Here is a 23617-nt window from a genome sequence, read left to right as displayed (position 1 = left end):
ATATACTCTTGCAAAATGCTCGCTCAGTAATTCAACTATCTCAACTGATTCGGTTACCTCCCTACCATCGGCATTCTTTAAAATCATTTTGCCATATACATTTTTTCTTTTACTTGCAACATATCGAAAGAACTGTTTGTGATTTTCTTTAGCCTGCATGGTTAATGTTCTTTAATAATATGCTTTTGCTTTTCTTACCACATTCGTTACTCTTCTGGCCTGTGCTTTATACTGTTCATGTGCCTGCAGCCTTTCTCCTTAAATTCCCTCCACAGTTTTTTTTTTTTTTTTTTTTTTTTTTCAGCTCAAGCTTAATGGTGTTATTCATCCATTTAACCCTTACTTGATTTATTATTCGGACTCTAGGTATACAGTCGGCCATTGACTCCTGCAAACACTCCTTAACCGCCTCCCATGCACTATTAACATCCAGCCCTTGCAGTTTTACATGCGATGGCACTGAACCAATCAAACTCCTAAGCTTGTCATACTTAATGGCCTGATAATTCCACATGTACCCTGTCTTAATTGTAAATTCCATACCTTTGGCCACCTCCCAAGTCAAGACCCTATGATCACTCTCACCAATTGGTGGCAACATGGTTATATTCGTTACAGCCAAATTCTCAGATGCAATTACAGGTCAAGCACTCTCTGACCCCTAGTATTTTCCATTACATGCTGTCGCCGATAGTTATCCCTTAATAACCGCATATAATCCAATTCCTTCCTCCCATGTGTCCTCTCCTCCTTCTAATCAATGTTACCATAGTTGAAATCGCCCATAATAATTACCCTCCTACCACTCATTTCTTCTATATGCATACTATCTCCACCATTTATTCCATCACCAGGTCAATAGCAGCACCTAACTGTATATTTTGTTCTGCTAGTCTGAATCACAAACCAAATAGCCTAAAATGTGCTCTTTTCTCTATCCCGCAGTTCCACTTCTATTCTCCTTGGCTGTAGCTCATCAGCTATCCTGAATAACACTCCTCCCCCTCAGGAGTGTTCTGTCACTCCTGAACACACCATACTCCTCACATTCAATCCCACTAGCTATATCACTTTCTGTCAGCCATGTTGCACTAATGCCAATAACCTGTGGCCTGAAAGTGCCAACGAAGGCCAAAATTCTGAGGTATGCTGAGGTTTCTAAGATTCCATTCACATTCTTATAACTTTTTATTGCAGTATATTGTTATAATTGTTCTATTTTATTGTTGTAAATCTCTTACTGTGCCATATTTATAAATTAAACTTTATCATAGGTATTATTATTATTATTATTATTATTATTCAGGCCTCCATGGAGTCAAAAGACTCATTGTGGGAGGTCCTTCCTAAGAAACACAAAGTCTATCAAGACTCATCGAGGGGAGGGCCCCCCCTGAGAAACACAAAGTCTATCATACCATTCCTTAAACTCATCGACCGTTCTCGCTCACACCACTCCATCAGGCAATGCATTCCGTGGTTCAACCACTCTTCATGCAAAGAAACCACTCCTCACCCTCTTGCAGACAGTTTCCTTTCGTAACTTCCAGGGGTTCAGTACTATCTGTGGGGGTTCTTGGAACATATCCCCACAGAAAAGGTGGGACTACTGTAATGTAAAAGTTATACTTCCCTATACAAATAGTCAAAAGGAGTCACACCTTATCACTAAAATACTCTGGATTAGAGATATATGTTGAAAGTTGTGAAACTTTTTTTTTTTTTCACTTGCTTATACTATAAATGAAAGATGTCAAGAAATTATATTCTTGGTTTTATCCTTTATCCAAGTGTAAGTAACCAATAGTTTGCATGTGAAGTCACTTCACGACTGGGCTACTTGTATATAGAGGCTAACGATTTCATGTCATTTGCCTTAGTATCCCATAATGCAAAGGGCCACTATCCACACCAGTTTCGACCTTTAGTGAGGTCTCATCAGTGGGAGCCAGACCCAGAAGTGATACCAAGGTTGAAGTAATATAGAAGTCATATTTCCATATACAAGTAGTCAAAAGGTGTTCACACCTTATTACTAAAATACTTTAGACTAGACATAAATGTTTGAAAGTTTTTTTCACTTGGTTATACTCAGGGTTGGCGGGAGGTTTTGTGGGGCCTCGGAAAAAGTTATTAGTGGTGTCCCAAAATGTGCAAGAAAGAATTTTTTTATCGAAAAATCTAGACAACTCCATATAATTAATTGATGTGGACGTAAACTTGTTGAGAGTTGTTTTATCAGGTATTTGCAACAGCACTACACAATACTTACGCGTGGTGTTATATCAGTTTGAAATTACCCTTGTCTTTTTATTTAATTTTCAAAGAACTATTTGAATGCTCCTTGTATTTGCCAGTGCCTTTTATCATTGCTGGTACTGGCAATGATAATAGGACAAGGAATCAATATAAATATAATTAAAATATTTCCCATATCAATACATCTCTGAAACATCAAAAATTCTATTACCAAATTTTCTTAGAGATTTGAAAATGCAGGGCCCCTCTGAGCACAGGGTCCTGATCTGAGGCCTGAAAAACCGATATCTGAGTCAGCCCTGGTTATAGTATAAATTACAGATGCCATGAAATTATATTCTTTGTTTTATCCTATATCTAAATGTAAGCAAACAGAGTTTTCATGTGAAGTCACTTCATGACTGGGCTACTTGTATACAGAGGCTAATGGCTTCACATCAATTGCTTTAGTATTCCATAATACAAAGCACTCACCACCAATACTAGACAACTCCATAGCCTCATTACATTGCTGCTGCATGAGTCGATCAAGGCCAAAAACAAAAAAAAATTTAATGCCATCATCCTAAACTTCCACATGAAAAATGAAGAAATGCTGAAGGATGTAAATGTGGTTTTGGCCCTAGAAAATTCATCAGATCACCACATCTTAACAGAACAAAAGTCGGAACAAACTTCCATTGACTAGCATAAGTGACCTGTGACACACTAGTGGCACATTAAAATGAATGGCAGCTGTGAACAACCTCAAAGCACTTCTACTGAACTGTGAATATGAGCCTCGCCTAATCTTACCTTCAGCCAACGTGAATAAGGCTGTCAACTTTGCCAACATCTGGAAGAAAAATGACAAAGTGGTGAGGAAATGTGGAACATCGACTAGAAAAGAAGAATTCTAATGTGGAAATCTAATGCTACTAACAGCCATCTTGAGGAAAAAAGGACTACATAGAGAATATATCTGCCCACTTAGTCAACTCTCATTTTCAGTCTGAAAATGAGAGTTGACTGCTTTTTCCTGGGAGAAACCCAAATTTCAGCCTCTCCAAGTACCACCCATCTCAACTTTTCCACTATGATCTTCTTTGGCTGAAAATCTCTCTGCCTCACTCTGTCAAATTTATATGCAGTCTTTATTGTTTCCCCAATGCCACCAATTGCCCTGATCTTTTTGACTTCCTCTCCTTAAACATTGATGTCCCTTAGTCTAACTTTTTCTAACAGTGAGGTTATCTTCTTCGGAGATTTTAACATTCACAATACTAACTGGCTTTCTTTCTTAAACTATGCAGGACAAGCAGGTAGAGATGTTGAGTAATTTACCATCACAAATTATCTTATGCTAACTGTTCAAATATACACCCAGAGTACCAGATAATCCAAACTATTCTCCAAACATTCTGAATCCCTTCCTTACCAGTAATCCCTCCAAGTATATTGTGAAAGTGGAATCTCCCTTAGGTAATTCAGACCACAACATTGGGCTTGGCTCTTTTCCCATTGAGCAACAACACCAACATGCCATTCCCAAACAAAAGTCATCTGGTATTATAAGCACACCAAGTAGAATGACCTCCATGACTTCTAGGCTTCATTCCCTTAGTTGGCTTGTTGCCTTCAACCTAACGACCCAGTATATGCGCTGAACGTATCACTGAAGTAATCCTTACTGGTATGGAAGCATATATTCTCCATTCCATGCTAAATTCCCATTCCCTAAGTAAACCTTGGTTCTACAAAAGATGTGCCAAGGCTGTACAAAGGAAGAACCGAGTGTACTGCAACTGGTTTCCTTTAAAAACAGTATCTTCTCTCACTGTGTATACCAAAGCCTGAAGAAGCTGCAAGAAAATCATGTGCAAATGGCAGTCGTGCCTTTCAGTCTCTTGCCAAAGAAACTGGTCATGATTTTTGCTCAACACTGTTCCCACTGCCTGCATCCAGATGACTTTATTGCAACATCATTCAAAAGCTAATCTTACAACATCATACTTATCCTCAAATGAATGCATAGATGATTTTGGTAAATGGGACCTTTCATTAGAAAGTGATCAGAAAAATCTTGTTGGACTCCCCAAAGAGATGAAATTTCTCCTTTGGGAGTCTAACACAGTGGTTCCCAACATTTTTTGACTTTTAAAAATAATATTTTTATCACAAACTGCTTTAAACACTTTTTTTTTTTGTTGTAGCAAACCACTAAGTCTATACTCTCTGAAACTGAATAATAATTACAGTACTATATTTTTGTATGTGATATTGTATAACATATATGAATTTATTATTAAGTACCTATACATAATAATAGTCTGTGTGTCAGGTGTTGTGGTTAAGTTGTTGGAGAAGCTTGTGAGAACTAGGATCCAGAGTTTGGTTGGCAACAATGGTATTATCTTTGATGGACAGCATGGATTTGCTAAAGGGAGGTCATGTTTTAGTAATCTACTAACTTATTACAATAAAGTGACTGCTTCCTTGGACAGAGGAGAAGGATACACAGTAATATACTTGGATTTCACAAAAGCTTTTGATAGAATACCTCATGATAGGTTGACAGTCAAACTAGAGCAGATGGGGTTGGATATTAGATTAGTGCATTGGATTGGAGACTGGCTATCTGATAGGTATCAACAAGTTGTGTATGGGGGAGCGATATCCAGGAAAAGGAAAGTCACTGGTGGAGTGCCTCAAGGGTCTGTTTTAGGTCCATTACTGTTTAACTTGTCTTAATGATATAGATGAAGATTTGGATGGAGATATTCAGTTGTTTGCAGATGATGCAAAGTTGGTGAAGTGTAGTGAAGATGTTGTGGCCTTACAGGAAGACTTGAATAGATTGAGTGATTGGGCACGGAAATGGGGATGTGAGTTCAATGCTGCAAAATGTAAGGTTTTAAAATTTGGAAAACAAAGATGGGATGCAGAATTTATGCTTGGTGAGAATATATTGTTGGAGGTAGAGGAAATAAGGGATCTGGGGGTGATAGTGGATAAGGATCTAAAATTTAGGGGCCAGATTGCCAAAATTGTGAAGACAACATAAAGGCTTCTAGGAATGATGCGGAGGACACTGACGTGTAGAAGTAGGGAGATTCTTGTTCCATTGTATAAGACTTTGATTAGGCCACACATGGACTACTGTGCCCAGATTTGGTCACTGGGTTTTCAGAAGGATGAAGAGATGTTGGAAAGGGTCCAAAGGTGGCTGACTAAGGTAGTTTCTGACCTCTGGAATGTCGAGTATGAGGAAAGATTGAGAAGATGTAATTTGTAGAATCTAGTGGACAGGAGGAAGAGGGCAGATAAGATAGAGACCTACAAGTTGGTAAGGGCTGTTATAGGATCAATGCTGGAGAAGTTTTACAGAGAATAGTGGGAGATCAGAGGAGAACCAGAGGTCATCCCTGGAAACTGTATAAAGAGGGTGTGAGCAGGGGAGTGAGAGGCAGGTTTTTTTCGTGCAGAGTTGTGAATGATTGGAATGCCCTGCCTGAGAATGTGTTTTCTGCAAAGAGTTTGAATGTGTTTAAAACACGGTATTATGAGCTGTATGTGTGATAAAAGGACTTCCCAGATGAGTCTTTGACTCCATGAGGTCTTGGGGTGGTGGTAATAATAATAATAGTCTTAATAATAAAAGCATGAGAAATATATTTATTTCACATGATATAATGTAAGACAGTAAACTAATTATAAGTAATTGTTGGATTCTGAATGAAGAGAAATGGAAATTGTTAATACATCATTCAGAGTCCAATAATCTACCATTCCCTGAGCAAAATTTGTTTTTTTTAAACTAATAGTCTCATGTTCATAACAGCTATTTATGTAATTTCTTCCAAGTTATGTTAATCAATATTCATTTATTTATAAATTTTTGGGATAAATTACAGATTATGAAAAGCTGTGCATTAAAGATATCAATTATTTTGTGAATTTAATTCCTTTAATATAATGTTAAAAACTGTAATATGTGAATTTTTAATGTATCCAGGAAATTTCTTAAGATAACACTTGATTGGCTGCAATGAGAAATTATGTTACTTTTAGCTAGTGTGTGTTACTATACAGCATGCACGAAGCCAGTTGGATATAAACAAAACCAGTTAGAACCAGATTTTGGTGGCAAAGGAGAGTAGGATTTGATAAGAGTACATGAAAAAGGAAGGAAGGAACACACACACACACACACACACACACACACACACACACACACACACACACACACACACACACACACACACACACACGGGAGTAAGGAAGAAGGTGGCCGATTAACATGGCATAAACGGAATAAGAAGGACTGGGAATCGCTTGGCGCTTTGACTTACCTTATTCGGAAGTCTAATCCTATTGTACTTTCCTATCGCCTTGAACTGGAATAATGCAGGTCAAGGGATAATAAGAATAAGAAAAGAAAGAAATTGGAAGTTAAGTTAAACCAGCGCAAAAGGATATATTCTCCCGAGTCTATTGATCAGTTATGGAAACAGAAGATTCTTTTAAGTTTGTGTAGTCTCAAAGTGAAAGTCAACAAGAATTTAACTGTGTTCATAGGATTATCGATGTAAAGAAGCCACTGCTTATGCCAGTAAGATTATCTTTTCTATGCCTAGTGTGAAGTAGCGAACTAACTTATTTCCGGCGAACATAATTTAATCCTTATCGCTGAATTTATCTATTCAAGATTAAATGTATGATGTAGTGAGACATTTCCCTCTTGTCGTTCCAAATATTGTACCATTTGGATTAATAGTTCAAGACTGAAAGAGTGATATAAAAAAGCCTGTTGTAAGAAACTTAATGTAATATTGGAAACTGAAAGTTCTGCAAGCTATTTTGCTAGGTTGATAGAACTCTGAAATCTTCAAATGAATGTCTGATGGTTTTATAATATTTTATAACTGTTCTGAATAGTTAACTGAGTTGATATTTAAACTATATTAAATAATAATAACTTTGATAAGAGTGAAGTTGTGATAGGAATCCTTGATAATAATAAGAATATAATTTGTAAGCATAAGTTCTAATCGTAATTATTATACTCAGCTGAGTAGTTGGCTAGTATCTTAATGAAAACATAATTATTGTTTAACTGTATTTTCCCAACTAGAAATCTTTGCTTTGATGTAAATTTATGTGACACTGCATTAAATAATTTTATTTGAATTGAATCTTGTATTTGCCTGATTTCTTCATTGCACCACTCATTAAAATAATGTGAATCTTAGCAGAACCCTATATAATAAAGAGAACCTCGGTCTAAAATTAAGTTAGTAATAATATAGATTGGTTGATCTATATGTTGCTCATGCAAATTTGAACATAGAGTGGCGTAGTATAATAACAATATTCTCTATGTTCGAATGAGGAGTCAATCAACAACTAGAATACACATCGGAGTAGAAAGTAGGATCTAACACAATGTACAATGGAGGTCTGAAAAGTTCTCGGCCTAACAATGAAAAAACTAATTTATAATTTTTAAATTATTTTTATTTTTCAACATAATCTCCCTTAAGACTAATACATTTATTCCAGCAATGCTCCAATGCCATTATCCCATCCCTGTTGTGGTTCCTCAGTAAGATCTGTAAAATACACCTTTACAGCTGCAACCACCCTCTTGATTCGAAGAAAAATGCTGACCAGCGAGGAAGAGTCTTAGTTTTGGGAAGCGATAGACAGATTTGGCTCCAAATCTGTCTATAAAGGGAGCCAAATCTGGGAAATAGGGTGGATGTTCCAACAATTCATAGTGCAGATCCCTTAATTTTCCCATTGCCAAAACACCTTTGTGGGCAGGTGCACTGTCCTAATGAAAGATGATTTTTTTCTTCTGCAAACCATGTCTTTTCTCGTGAATTTTTTCATGTAGCCTGGTTAAAAGATCGGAATAATATTCCCTGGTTATTGTTTTACCCTTTTCGAGATAATTAATAAACAAAATGCCTTTAGCATCCCAAAACACTGATGCCATAACCTTTCCTGCTGATGGAACCAATTTTGCTTTTGGTGCTGAACAACCGGCTTCTGTCCACTGTTTTGACTGCGGTTTGGATTCTGGTGTGTAATGGTGAATCCAAGTCTCATCCATAGTAATAAATTGATGCACAGAGATTTTCATGCGAGTGCGTTTTTTGACATGTGGTGAGCAAGCGTGGCTCCCATATTGTGCAAAGCTTTTTCATTTGCAATTCTTCATGCAAAATATATCCTACACATTCTTTTGAAATGCCTACAGTCTCAGGAATTTCACGCACCTTTGACTCGCCAGTCATCCAATACCATATTGTGCACTTGATCAATGATTTCTGGTGTCGTTACACTTTTTGGACATCCCTCATGTGGATCATCTTCAAGGCTGGTACAGCCACATTTAAACTTGGCAGCCCATTTCTTAATTGTCGAAAATGAAGGTGAAGAGTGCCCATATACTTTTATGAACTTTGAATGAATTTTGTTTGGTGTTAAACCTTCTTTTACAAACAATTTTAGAACCACACGATACTCAATTTTATCCATTTCAAGGGATACAGAATTTTGCTTCAGACAGCTGTATAAAAAAACCTACTTGATAGAGTGACTTGCAATTTCACATGGATGCTTATGATAGATGTACCAACTTAGAAAAAAAAAATCATGCCAATAGTGTTGCCATCTATGGTGGAGACTGAGAACTTTTCAGACCAGCCTCGTATATAGCAAAAATCCTTAAACCCAATAGTAATATGTAGTTATAAATCGAAATAAAACAAATTAATTGATGACTGTTTCACTTCTTTATTCAAACAAAATTTATCGATATTTGGTTCAAGAGAAGACAGGTTTATTTCAGTATTTCAAATTCAATGAAAAGTACCTTGTAAGAAGCTTTCTCTTATGTGTATAGTAATTGAAATGGCAGACAGATTTTCATAGCTTTTTTAGTAAGTGATGGACATTCTGTTTTTATTACTATTATAATGTGACACATCCAAGGAGTTAAAACACTTATTGAAGGAGAGCCCTCACTCTACAACTCTCCGTCTCCGCCCCTCAATTCACCAACTACAGCAAATCACAACCACCAACATCAAAACCAGCACCATCTACTGCCCACTACCACTAGTATTTTCACAGACAATCACAAACATCCATGCCTATGGTGGGATTCAAATTTGCAGCCTTTTGGCTGGAGAGGAGATACGTTAACCTCTCTGCCAACCAGGCTGACCTGGGTTTAATCCAGGCCAAAAATATATAAGATTTCAGCAAATGACTTTTTTTCAACAATGGCCTACTGACAGCATGGAAAGGCTTCATCTCCGAGAAATGAAAAACTGAATGTCTATATAATCTTCACTATATTAATACGATGAGGTTGTGCTGAAAATTTGTAATCACCATGAAGGAATTGAGACAGAACAATGGTCAGAATCATTTATCAGAACTTTTCATTAATTTTCATCTAATTTCATTTTGATTAAATAAAAATAATCAAAATTTCAAATTGTATTATATGCAAACAATTAAAAGAGACTATTAAATTACACATATGCATATGGTCTTGTGCATGTGTTGTAGTACAGCAATTTTCAGTCATCTTCATTGTCATCATCATCATTACAGGCATCACCATTTTGTCAGAAGACTCATCTTGGGAGGCCCACATTAACCATTATTCACACAATACTTATCATGTCTCCCCTTAAACTCATTCACTGTTAGAGTACCAACAACCACATCTGTCAATCCATTCCAGTCATTTACCACTCTTCAATCAAAAAATTCAGTCCATCAGATAACTAGTCGATCAAAATCTAGTCCATCAGTTACATCAGATGACTTCAAATTGACTGCTATTTGGAGAACAGTTACTAATACTGCAATCATAGCTTTCTACCTTAACTGGGATCAAATCATTTCATATTATTAGCAGCACATGTCCTCTTCTACATTGTCTATCGTCCCTAAAGATACTGTATCCTTGATACTCAATTAGTGAGACCTAGCTATCAGAGTATATCTACCTCTGAAAGACAGGTCTTAAGAACACATAAAATCTGAGGCCACAATGTATTCACCAAGGCAACAAATTCTATCCCTTTGTTCTTGATACTCCTAGCATTTAATCTGCATTAAGATACAGATTAAGCTGATATAGTGAGGATTAATGCAAATTAAGATAACATCTGCATCTTAATGGAGACTGAAATCAATGGCAACAAAAATCATATAATTATTTTAAAAATGAAAAAGGGGCAATGATTATATATATCTAAAAATTTGTTTCAAGTAATTAAAATCTCTTACCGTGGTTGCATCCACTAACATATCAGCGATATCTAGATGTCTGGTATGTGGTATGTTTCTGGAAATTAATTCCTTCTGCCATTTTGTTAACATTAATGTACGAAATTCTTGATTGAAAGGTCCTGCATATGACAAGAAACCTGTGGCTAGCAATGCATCTCCCACTAGTCTGCAAAAAAAAGAAGTTTTTGTTATGTTAATTTCAAAATCACAATGCTGAAATTCAACAAAAATTTGATGCCGAGAGAATAACTTGAGACACCATGGAATTTGAGATCAAATTCGAGGCTGGGAATGATTATTAGTAATAGTGCAGATGTGGTAGCCCTGCAAGAGGATTTGCATAAGCTAGATAGATGGGTAAATGAATGGGGGTAAGTTTAATGCAGCAAAATGTTAGGTCTTGAGGTTTGGGAAACATTGATGGGATGCTGCATACTCTATGGGAGGAGTTATACTGGAGGAAGTAGGGGAGACAAGAGATCTGGGGTTGATGATTGATAGAAACCTGAAGTTTAGGGGACATATTGCAAAGGTGGTGAAGGTAACACAGAGGATTGCTGCAATTATGAGAAGGACACTGACTGCAGAATTAAGAGGGTTATCATTCCGTTGTATAAGTCTCTGATCAGACCACACTTGGACTATTGTTCTCAGATTTGGTCCCCAGGATTTGAAGGGGATAAATTAACTGTGGAAATGGTACAAAGGCGGATAACAAAGATAGTTTCAGGACTGTACAATGTTATTTATGAGAATCGGCTGAGGGAATGTGGACTACAGAGTTTGGTGGATAGATGAAGGAGAGGTGATATGATTGAGACTTTTAAACTGTTGAGAGGTGGTTACAGGGTTGACACTGGGGAGTTCTTTCGCTTGGTTGAACAGCGGGAAGGAGTGATGACAAGAGGCCATCCCTGGAAGTTACGAAAGGAAACTGTGAGCAAGAGGGTGAGGAGTGGTTTCTTTGCGTGGAGGGTGGTTGAACCGTGGAATGCATGATGGAGTGGTGAGAGCGAGAAGGGTCAATGAGTTTAAGGAGTGGTATGATAGACTTTGTGTTTCTTAGGGGGGGGGGAACCTCCCCTCGATGAATCTTGACAGACTTTATGTTCTTAGGAAGGACCTCCTACGATGAGTCTTTTGACTCAATGGGGGCCTGAATAATAATAATAATAATAATCAATGGGAATTTTAGATTTATTATATCAGTGTCAGTTAATAAAATTTCATTGATTAAAAAATTGTGATTATTTTTTGCATCAGAAAACTGAATTATCCCAGTAAAATTAGATCAAGGAATTTTGATAATTATTATACAAGTTTTACAAAATTCACAAGCACCAATAAGATCTATTTAGACTCTCCATCAGTATACAGGTTATCTTGGAATTGGACAATTTTACTGAAACTGGATATTTGTAATTCATACAAAAATTTGTTGAACCATCTCAGTTTTTGATTCAATCACATCTATAAAGTGTTTGAGATTTAATATTACTGACATAATAAATATCATGGTATTGGAATTAGATATTAGGAGAGAGTGATGTTCAACGAGAGGTTGAAAGTGCAAAATCAGAGAAATAAAGTATTGTGGGGGGGATGCAATCAAGCATGTGTCTAGGCCACTGAAACAAATTAGTGTGAGTGCAGAAATGATCATCAAAAGGAGTATAGTTTTTCAGCTTTCATATCTGAATGGGTTAGTAATGACATTATGTAAGGGTAACTGTGGGCCAAAGGGGAGGTTGAAAGTTTATTTTCCACTTGGTTAGAGTATAATAAATTTAGTTTAATCCTTTATCCAAGTGTGAGCAAACAAAGTTTGCGCCTGAAAGTATCTTCAGGACTGGGTTAAGGCGGTACACACCAGGGCAACTCGTTGCAAAGGTGGAGCAAGCTACCAACACTCCCATCCTAGTATCTCCCATAATGCAAAACACATCTCCTTGCGGATATGTCTATTGTTATGCACCAAGGGAAGGGCCACTACCCAGACCGGTTTCGACCTTTATTGAGGTCTCTTCAGTGAGAGCCAGGCCCAAGTCGAGATATCAGGCAGAAGCATTTGCAGGTCATCTCCACCTATAGGAATTGCCAATTGGTGTGCCACCCTTTTTTAATAAATTACTCTGGATTTAGAGAAAGATGTTGAAAGTTTATTTTCCACTTGGTTAGAGTATAATAAATTTAGTTTAATCCTTTATCCAAGTGTGAGCAAACAAAGTTTGCGCCTGAAAGTATCTTCAGGACTGGGTTAAGGCGGTACACACCAGGGCAACTCGTTGCAAAGGTGGAGCAAGCTACCAACACTCCCATCCTAGTATCTCCCATAATGCAAAACACATCTCCTTGCGGATATGTCTATTGTTATGCACCAAGGGAAGGGCCACTACCCAGACCGGTTTCGACCTTTATTGAGGTCTCTTCAGTGGGAGCCAGGCCCAAGTCGAGATATCAGGCAGAAGCATTTGCAGGTCATCTCCGCCTGATATCTCGACTTGGGCCTGGCTCCCACTGAAGAGACCTCAATAAAGGTCGAAACCGGTCTGGGTAGTGGCCCTTCCCTTGGTGCATAACAATAGACATATCCGCAAGGAGATGTGTTTTGCATTATGGGAGATACTAGGATGGGAGTGTTGGTAGCTTGCTCCACCTTTGCAACGAGTTGCCCTGGTGTGTACCGCCTTAACCCAGTCCTGAAGATACTTTCAGGCGCAAACTTTGTTTGCTCACACTTGGATAAAGGATTAAACTAAATTTATTATACTCTAACCAAGTGGAAAATAAACTTTCAACATCTTTCTCTAAATCCAGAGTAATTTATTAAAAAAGGGTGGCACACCAATTGGCAATTCCTATAGGTGGAGATGACCTGCAAATGCTTCTGCCTGATATCTCAACTTGGGCCTGGCTCCCACTGAAGAGACCTCAATAAAGGTTGAAACCGGTCTGGGTAGTGGCCCTTCCCTTGGTGCATAACAATAGACATATCCGCAAGGAGATGTGTTTTGCATTATGGGAGATACTAGGATGGGAGTGTTGGTAGCTTGCTCCACCTTTGCAACGAGTTGCCCTGGTGTGTACCGCCTTAACCCAGTCCTGAAGATACTTTCAGGCGCAAACTTTGTTTGCTCACACTTGGATAAAGGATTAAACTAAATTTATAAAAGGGGAGGTTGAAATGCATGTACACAAATGCCAATAAGTATAAGAAATAAAGGAGAGGAATGTTTGGCATTAGTCGCTTTGGACTAGTGGAGCATAGAGACACTCCACTAGTCACAAGTTACTTATGAATCTGCTAGTTACATTACTAACTCCTTTAGTAACTTAAAAGCTACTAAAGGGGTTCTATATGACTGACACAAAATAAATTATTTGATACATGAAGAGTATAGAGAGAACTAGAGGTCACCACTGAAAGTTGTGTAAGAATGCAGTTAGTTAACTACCTTCTTAGTTGTGGACTAGATATTTTTTTATTTGGAGAGTGATGAATGAATGAATGGAATGGACTGCAAGAGGTAGATGTGAGTATCTTGACTATGAAAGAGTTTAAGGAGATGTATGACAGTATTGTGTGAATAATGGGTAATGTGAATCTCCCATGATGAATCTTTTGACTCTATCAGGATAACCATATAATAATAATAATAATAATAATAATATGAAATTTAAATAGCTTTAAAGGAAAATATGTTACTAGAAATATTTAAATAACTTTCATAGCTTACACCTGTAACAAAAAATATATGGAATTTTATTCAAAAACTCCAATATATTTCATCTAACATTACGTGGACATCATCACAAACTGTTAACTACATCCAAAACATAGGTCATAATGAGTCATAAATCATGCATATACTAGCTCCTGTCTTCATTGCAGCTGAAGTATATGATTATACTGTTAGGGTTCAAAGGAGCAATTGTAAAAAGTTGTGTAGATAAAAAGTAGTTATTAACTAAAATACTAATTATGAATAATAATAATGATTGTGAACAAGAATCATTATTATTATTATTATTACCCCAAGGTCTCATGGAGTCAAAGACTTATCTGGGAGGTCCTTTTATCACACACACATCTCATCGCTGTGTCTTAAACACATTCAAACTCCTTGCAGATACCACACTCTCAGGCAAGGCATTCCAATCATTCACAACTCTGCACGAAAAAAAAACCTGCCTCTCACTCCCCTACTCACATCCTCTTTATACAGTTTCCAGGGATGACCTCTGGCTCTCACCTGATCTCCCACTATTCTCTGTAGAACTCCTCCACCACCACTGATCTTATAACAACCCCTTACCAACTTGTAGGTCTCTATCATATCTCCCCCTCGTCCTCCTCTCCACCAGACTCTGCAATTTACATCTTCTCAATCTTTCCTCATACTCAACATTCCAGAGGTCAGAAACTACTTTAGTCAGTCGCCTTTGGACTCTTTCCAACATCTTTTCATCCTTCTGAAAACCCAGTGACCAAATCTGGGCACAATAGTCCATGTGTGGCCTAATCAAAGCCTATACAACGGAACAAGAATCTCCCTACTTCTACACGTCAGTGTCCTCCGCATCATTCCCAGAAGCCTTTGTGTTGTCTTCACAATTTTGGCGATGTGCCCTCTAAATTTTAGATGCTTATCCACTATCACCCCCAGATCTCTTATTTCCTCTACCTCCAACAATATATTCTCACCAAGCATAAATTCTACATCCCACCTTTGTTTTCCAAATTTTAAAACCTTACATTTTGCAACATTGAACTCACATCTCCATTTCCATGCCCAATCACTCAATTTATTCAAGTCTTCTTGTAAGTCTGCAACATCTTCACTACTCTTTATGGTTTGTCCCAACTTTGCATTATCTGCAAACAACTGAATATCTCCATCCAAATCTTCACCAATGTCATTAATATACAAGTTAAATAGTAATGGCCCTAAAACAGACCCCTGAGGCACTCCACTAGTGACTTTCCTTTTCCTGGATATTGCACCCTCCATACACAACTTGTTGATACCTATCAGATAGCCAGTCTCCAATCCAATGCACTAATCTAATATCCAACCACATCTACTGTGATTTGACTGTCAACTTATCATGAGGTACTCTATTCTGATCATTATCATTCTTCTCATTATTTATTTACATGATTATGAATAATAATCATGAACAATTAATTGTTGATAATTTGCCAGCCTGGTTGGCCAAGTAGTTAGCATATCCACTCTCCAGCCAAAAAGCTGCGGGTTCGAATCCTGCCTTGGGCATGGACGTTTGTGAATGTCTAGGGAAAATACTAGTGGTGGTGGTGAGCAGTAGATGGCATTGGTGTAGATGATAATGATAGTTGCAGTTCATTCTATAGTTGGTGGATTGAGTGGTGGAGACAGTTGTAGAATAGGTGCCCTGCCTCGATGAGTCTTAGTACTCCCTGGTGGTGTCAGTAATAATAATAATTATAATTATTATTATTTTAAACTATTTTTTTATTTACACAATTTTTTTACAATTGCTCCTTTGAGCTCTAATAGTGTAATCATATACTTTAGCTGCAACTGAGATATGAGGTAGTATATATGCATGATTTATGACTCATTATTGTAATTCATGTTTTGAATGTAGTTAATGGTTTACCTCCCTGATGATCTGCACATAAAGTTTAATGAAATATATTGGAGTTTTTAAATAAAATTCTATATATTTTTTGTTACATGTGTAAACTGTGAATGATATTTAAATATGAAATTTAATATAACTTAGTATTTGCCACATATGCTAGAATATGGTCTTTGGTTCAATTTTGGGTTTAATCTGGATCATTTAAACTGATTGACAAAATTTGACCAAAACTGACTGTAATTATTCTGCAGTGGCTGCATGGAGTTTAATGAAATTTAGTATTTAGGATATCCATTAATTTTGCATAGTGTGTTTTTGATTTTAGTTTTGAAATCACAAGATGTGTAGCAGAGTAGAGTGCTGTTGTGTCGGAAAAAAATGATGAGTCATCCCTTTTTCCCACCCAACACTAAGTCACCTCATAAGGAGAGTATAAGGACATGCTTATGCCTCCAGACAGAGAATGTGCCATTTAACAATCCAAGAACATGTAAATATCCAAATGTGTGAGCTCTAGACAATGTTAAAATAACCCATGAGTTAAGTAGAAATTAGTTGTAAGTGAATTAAAATATAAAATCATGTATAAATTGCCAAGTAAATGTGTATAAGCTAGAGCAAACTTTAAGCCATGTAAAAGCAGTTCGTAGCCACGGCGTCCAATCGGCAGCCACCGTGTGTGTGTGACGACACCACCGTGTGAGGGAGCTGTTTTGGAGTATAAAGGTTTCGGCGGGAATTTGAATCGCTCTCTTTTTCTCTTGTCTCTGGGTTTCGTCGGCACCTAGTCCTGTCGGAGAGTTGTGTAGAGCTTGACACCACGTGTAGCAAGAATCCCCCCCCCCCCTTGCTATGTGTGCTACGTGGGCCAAGGCTGCAACTACAATGTATTCAGATCCATAAGAGGAAAGAGCCACTGATGAAATGAACGTCAGTGTTCAAATCTGTGTATGATTGCTTTTCGGTTCGTATGGAAACAAAGGAATAGCAAGACCGCCATCAGTGAAGGTACAGTAAGCCGACCAAAGTATCTAGTTCAAGGCAAGAACGGTAAGCAGAAGATTTTCTTATGTTAAATGTTGAATTAAAGTAACCGAATAGTAGGGAAACAGAAGTTAAGGAAGTGCTATTTCTGTTATAGGAACAGTCTGCGATTTGGACACTTTTGTCTACAGTTAAGAAGGAAGCATATTAGGCTCCAGCCGAACAGGAGGCCGAGGTCCGAACTGTTTGTGTGATTTAGAATCAGTAATGTTATATGGTCAGAACGTAACTAAATGTTAACTAAAATTTTGGAGGGGGGATTAAGTAAGAATAAGAAGTGTTATCCTAGAGAAGTTCATGTCAGAAGTATTGAGTTGTCTTGTGTATACATGCAGTATTACATGTGTGATAATATTAGGTAATTTAGTTATAAGAGTCTGAGAATAGATGTACTTTTAGAAGTGAGGAATTTATGTCAAGTAAGGGACTATAGTATGGAAGTTTTGTATGTGATTAATTAAGTAAAGGGAACCCAGACTCTTTTAAGATTAAGAATTTGATTTACATGTATACTTGTCTTTGTGCAATAATATATGTGTTTCTTTAAATATAATCAAATGAGTTTGTCATCCTTTCTGCGGATTTGAGCTACCGCTTAGAAAATTTCGTACCGTGCATTTAAGGGGAAATCATTAGTGATAGAAGAATTGGGACCACGACTGCTTACTTCTTGATCCCTACATTTTTTTTTAGTATTCTTGGATGACATATCAGAATTTAGTTGCCGGCTGGCGCAGTCTTTAATCAATATAAATTCGTCGGCAAACGCATATCTGATATTACGTGATACAAAAATTTATGTTAACTGTAAGGCTAAAGTAAAGACCATTAAAGATATAACGATAAGGCAGTCACATAAGTCACACAGACATCCAAGATATAACAGTGCCCTCCTATAATGAGCCTTTGGACTCCTTGGAAGTGTCACATAATAATGATAATCTTCTTCTTCTTCTTCCTAACATGGAATTTAGGCCAAGTGGCCTGTTCTGGTTTCATGCCATCTCTTTTTGTATCTTATTTTGTATCTGTATAATATTTTTGGTAGTCTGCTGTTGTCCATTCGATTTAAATGTTCTAGACATTTTTGTTTATACTGTCTTATGTAGTAATTAATTGGTTTTATTTTCAGTGATTGTAAGATTTCTTCATTTGTTTTGTGGTCCCACTTGGTATACCAGCTGTTTTTCTGAGGAACTTCATTTCTGCTGTTTGAATTCGTTTTTCATCTTTCCTTTTCATGGTCCATGTTTCGCTTCCATATAGTAGGGTTGGTTTTGACAAGACATTATATAGTCTGATTCTAGTGTGTTTTTGTACTAGGGATGGCTTAAATATATTATTTATTATGCCATTTACTTAGACAAAGTTTGATATTTTGGTGTCTATGTCTTTTTCTTCTTCGTATGATAGATCACATCCCAAGTATCTGAAAGTGTTTACTTGTTCTAGTATTTTATTATCAATCACTATTTACTTTTTATTGGATTTTCTCTTTTGAATGCCATTATTTTTATTTTTTTCTTTAGATATTGTCATATTATATTGCTTTGAGATATCATTTAATGATTTTAATGATCTTTGTAAGTCATCTTCTGATGTAGCTAATACTATTTGATCATCTGCAAATAGTAGTGTATCTATCTTCATTTCCAGGGTCATTTGTATACCAAATGGGTTTTGCTGTTTCCAGATTGTTAATATTTCATTTATATATATTGAAAAGCAGAGGTGAGAGGGTACATCCTTGTCATACTCCTCTTGATATATCTTTCCATTCTGAGATGTGTTCTAATTTAACTGCTATTTTATTTCCTGTATATATTTCTTGAATAGATTGTAAAAATTGGTTTGGTATGTTTAAATCAGTTAATATTTTAAACAATTTTTGTCTACTAATTTTGTCAAAGGCTTTTTCATAATCAATAAAGGCCACGTGTTTCTTTTTGAAATTCTCTTCTCTTTTCTATTAATAATTTTAAAGTAAAAATTGGATCTATGCAGGATTGGCTTTTCAGAAACCATTTTGTTCTTCTAGTAATTTGTCTTCTACAGTGCTGCTTAGTTTCTCTTTAATATTCCTCCATATATTTTATATCCTGTATTTAGCAGGCTAATTCCCCTATAATTATTGCAATTGTCTTTATTTCCTTTTTTATAGATTGGGATAACTAGTGCTTTTTTCCAAGAGTTAGGGATTTTTCCGGACATCCAAACCATATTAAAAAATTTTAGAAGTTTTTCATTAAATTTTTCACCTGCATTTTTGTATAGTTCTATATTTATATTGTCTTCTCCTGGTGTTTTCCTATTTTTCATCTTCTTTATTATATTTTTCAGTTCTAACATTGTGATATTTTCTATTAGGTCATTCTTTGTCTTATAAAATTTTATTTCATTGTTCTCATCTGTCCAGAGATTTTGGAAGCACGTCATCCATTTTTCTAAATCTATTGTTTGTATTTTTATCTTTTCTATTATTTCTTTATTCATGTATTTTATTACTTTATAGTTTATTATTATTATTATTATTATTATTATTGTTGCGGAAAACTTCAAGGAGTCGACAGACTCATCGAGGGAGGCCCTAACATCATGTCTGGAACAACTATTCAACATTTACACAGTATCTATCATATCTTGACTTGAACTCATTCACGGTCGTAGCACCCACAACAGACTCTGGAAGATTATTCCACTCATTCACCACTCTCCAAGTAAAAAACCTAGCTCTAACACCCTTGTCAACCACGCTCTTGCCCAGCTTCCATGCATGGCCCCTAGTCCTCCACCACCAGTCATATTTTCAAAAATATCTTCTGGATCAATCTTATAAAACCCTTCAGTAATTTGAATGTCTCAATCATATCACCCCTCCTTCGCCTATCATCCAATTTCTGCAACCCACAAATCCTCAACCTATTCTCATAAGGTTCATTCCACAGACCTGCTATCATCTTGGTCACTCGTCTCTGGACCCTCTCCACTTCCTCCCCATCACGAAGAAACCCTGGTGCCCATAACTGGGCACAGAAGTCCAGATGGAGTCTTATCAAGGCTCGATACAGAGGAACAACAACTTGCTTCTCTCTGCATGTTAAAGTATTTTTCATAAGCCAAGTGATTTGGTGAGCTGTTTTAGTTACTTTTGCAATGTGCCCCTAAACTTCAACTCCCTATCCACCAGTACTCCCAAATCCCTGGCCTCATCAATCTCCTGGAGTACGGTTCCACCTATGCATTATACTGCTGCTATTCTTTTCACCCCAAAGTGCATAACCTTACACTTTGCCACATTAAACTGACATCCATTTTTCCTAGCCCAGTCCTCCAAACTATCCAAATCATCCTGTAAAATTTTGACATACTCTGCACTCACAATTGCTCTACCCAACTTTGCATCATCAGCAAACAAGTGAACACTTCCTCTCAAATCCTTTCCAATATCATTGATAAACAAATTGAAAAGCAGTGGTCCAAGAACAGAGCCCTGTGGCACTCCACTAGTCACAAGACGTCTTTTTGACTCCACTCCTGAATAAACCACTCTCTGGTATCTCTCCTTCAACCACCCTCCTATCCATCTTACCAACCCTATATCTATCCCCATCTGCTCCAGTTCACTGATTAGGGTTCCATGTGGTATCCTGTCAAAGGCCTTGGCAAGGTCCAGTAGTATCACTGTAAACCCATTACCCCTATCCAGTTCAGCCGTCACTGTGTTATAAAACGTGAGCAAGTTACTGAGGCATGATCTACCCTTCACAAAACCATGTTGTCTCCCATACAATATCCCATTTTCATCTATCCAGTCCTGTATTCTTTTCTTGACTAATTTCTCTAAGACCTTGACAATGATTCCTGATATGCTAATCGGTCGGTAATTTACAACAGCAGTCTTGGAACCACCTTTATGCAGCGGAACTATTTTCCCTTCCTTCCACCCGCTCGGGACTAACCCAGAACTGAGACTCAAATTAAACAAAATGGTCACGGGTACTGACAATTCTTTAGCTGCTTCTCGTACTACACGAGCTGGTATACCATCCAATCCCACAGATGTATTGACATTGAGGTTATGCAATAGACTACTCACCTCCACTTCATTCACCACAATTCTCGTATAATCTACTGGTTTATTCGTTTCTGCAATGTCACCACCTGGATGATATATTCTTGCAAAGTGCTCACTCAGTAACTCAGCTATCTCAACTGATTCAGTTACCTCCCTACCATCGGCATTCTTTAAAATCATTCTGCCATGTACATTTTTCCTTCTACTTGCTACATATCTAAAAAACTGTTTAGGATTCTCTTTAGCCTGCATGGCCAATGTTCTTTCGTAATCCTTTTTTGCTTTTCTTACCACACTCGTCACCCTTCTGGCCTGCGCTTTATACCGTTCATGTGCCTGCCAGTCACCTTTCTCCTTAAATTCCCTCCATAGTTGTTTCTTTTTTTGCAGCTCAAGCTTAATGGTGTTATTCATCCATTTAACCCCTACTTGATTTATTATTCGGACTCTAGGTATACAGTTAGCCATTGCTTCATGCAAGCACTTCTTAACTACCTCCCATGCACTATCAACTTCTAGTCCTTGCAGTTGTACATGCCATGGCACTGAGCCAATCAATCTCCTAAGCTTGTCATACTTTCCAGCCCGATAATTCCACATGTACCCTGTCTTAATTGAAAATTCTACACCTTTAGCCACCTCCCAAGTAAAGACCCTATGTTCACTCTCACCGATTGGTGGCAATGTGGTCATATTTGTTACAGCCAAATCCTCAGATGTAATTACTAGGTCAAGCACTCTCTGACCCCTAGTATTTTCCATTACATGCTGTCGCAGATAGGTATCCCTTAATAACTGCATAAAATCCAATTCCTTCCTCCCGTGTGTCCTCTCCTCACTCCAATCAATGCGACCATAGTTGAAATCTCCCATAATAATCACCCTCCTTCCACTCATTTCTTCTATTTGCTTGTGTATATTGTCACCACCATCTTTTCCATCACCTGGTCTATAGCAGCTCCCAATTGTATATTTAGTTCTGCTAGCCACAATCTCACACCAAATGGCCTCAAATGTGATCTTTTCTCTATCCTGCAATTCAACTTCTATTCTCCTTGGCTGTAGCTCATCAGCTATCATCAACAATACTCCTCCGCCCCATTTTATTCTCTCTGTCATTCCTGAACACACTATACCCATCACATTCAATTCCACTAGCTATATCCTCTACAGTCAGCCATGTTTCACTAATACCACAGGTTATTGGTTAAAAACTCTTCCTTCTTGTTCCTAATACTCCTAGTATTAGTGTACATGAATTTAAGACCCCCATTAGCCCCAACCCTACCTTGATGCCTTATATTAACTATCCCACTCTGGTTTGTTGTCCTTATTTGCTCTAGCATATTACATTCAACTGCCTCCCTAGGACTGTATATCTACTCCCCCCCTTAACAAATCTAGTTTCCCTGAATTTGCACATCCACTACATACAGCAACATTTTCTCAAGTCTTCTTACACCATAACCATTCAAATGCAAGCCATCCATCTTATATAGATCCTTTCGCCCATCAAACTCACTCCACACGTCAACAAATTCCACACCACTCATCTCATACATAACCCACGCATAAAGTCATTCGCAATTATGACCCTCCTTTTAAACATTTCACTGTCATACCGTGGCAAAAGACTAATCATTCTAACTCTCTCACTCTTTTCTTTTGCTACCTCAAACAATTCATTCAGGTCTTCTATCATTTCCATTTTATCTCCTTTCAAATCATTCGTACCTGCCACAACAATCATTTCTTTCACCCTTTCCTTTTGCTCTCTAATAGACTCAGTTACATCCTTTATGGTCGCACCAGGTTGGTACGATTTTGTCAAATCCTCTACTAACACACCTCGCACTAACGAGTCTCCATACAGCACTCTATCCTTCATTTTGTTCATGTTCACATTCATACGCCTATTTTTCCTGTCATACCTTTTATTATTGGTTGGTTCATTCAGTCGACTTTTGTTCATGCACTCTAGCTGCTGTTTTGCCCTTTCTATCGCACCATTCAACAACGCGATCTCATTCAATGCATCTATCTCATCTTTTTTATTCTCTGAGAAACCATTTATACTATCATTCACACTTTCTACATTCCCACTCTCATAATTCTCATGTACAACCTTGCCGTTTCTTGTCATATCGCTATTTTCTTCATTCTGAAGTTTGACAAAAATATCACACTCACGATCCGAAATACACTTCAATTCCTCATTCTCCCTACATATTCTACACACATTCAATCCTTTATTATCTTCTATCCACACTCCGACCGCACTCCGTAAAGCATACATTTCACAGCTAGTAC

The 23617-nt window shown here is 37.3% G+C and overlaps 1 protein-coding gene across 1 annotated transcript in view; it reads right to left on the bottom strand.

Annotated features, from left to right (window-relative positions):
* Positions 1-23617, bottom strand: part of LOC150110257 (dynein axonemal heavy chain 5-like) — a 972373-nt gene that overhangs the window by 102942 nt on the left and 845814 nt on the right. Inside the window, exon 62 of the mRNA XM_090394637.1 lies at positions 10555-10723. Within this exon, the coding sequence (XP_090250763.1) occupies positions 10555-10723 (169 nt within the window). The remainder of the gene's footprint in view (positions 1-10554; positions 10724-23617) is intronic.

This window comes from Typopeltis vanoorti, chromosome 1 (genome assembly GCF_054136105.1).
Source record: "Typopeltis vanoorti isolate ZY-2024b chromosome 1, IOZ_Tvanoo_1.0, whole genome shotgun sequence".
NCBI classification, from domain to species: Eukaryota; Metazoa; Arthropoda; class Arachnida; order Uropygi; family Thelyphonidae; genus Typopeltis; species Typopeltis vanoorti.
The sequence above is the reverse complement of the archived record's forward strand: the minus strand, read 5'-3'. Positions and strand labels throughout refer to the sequence as shown.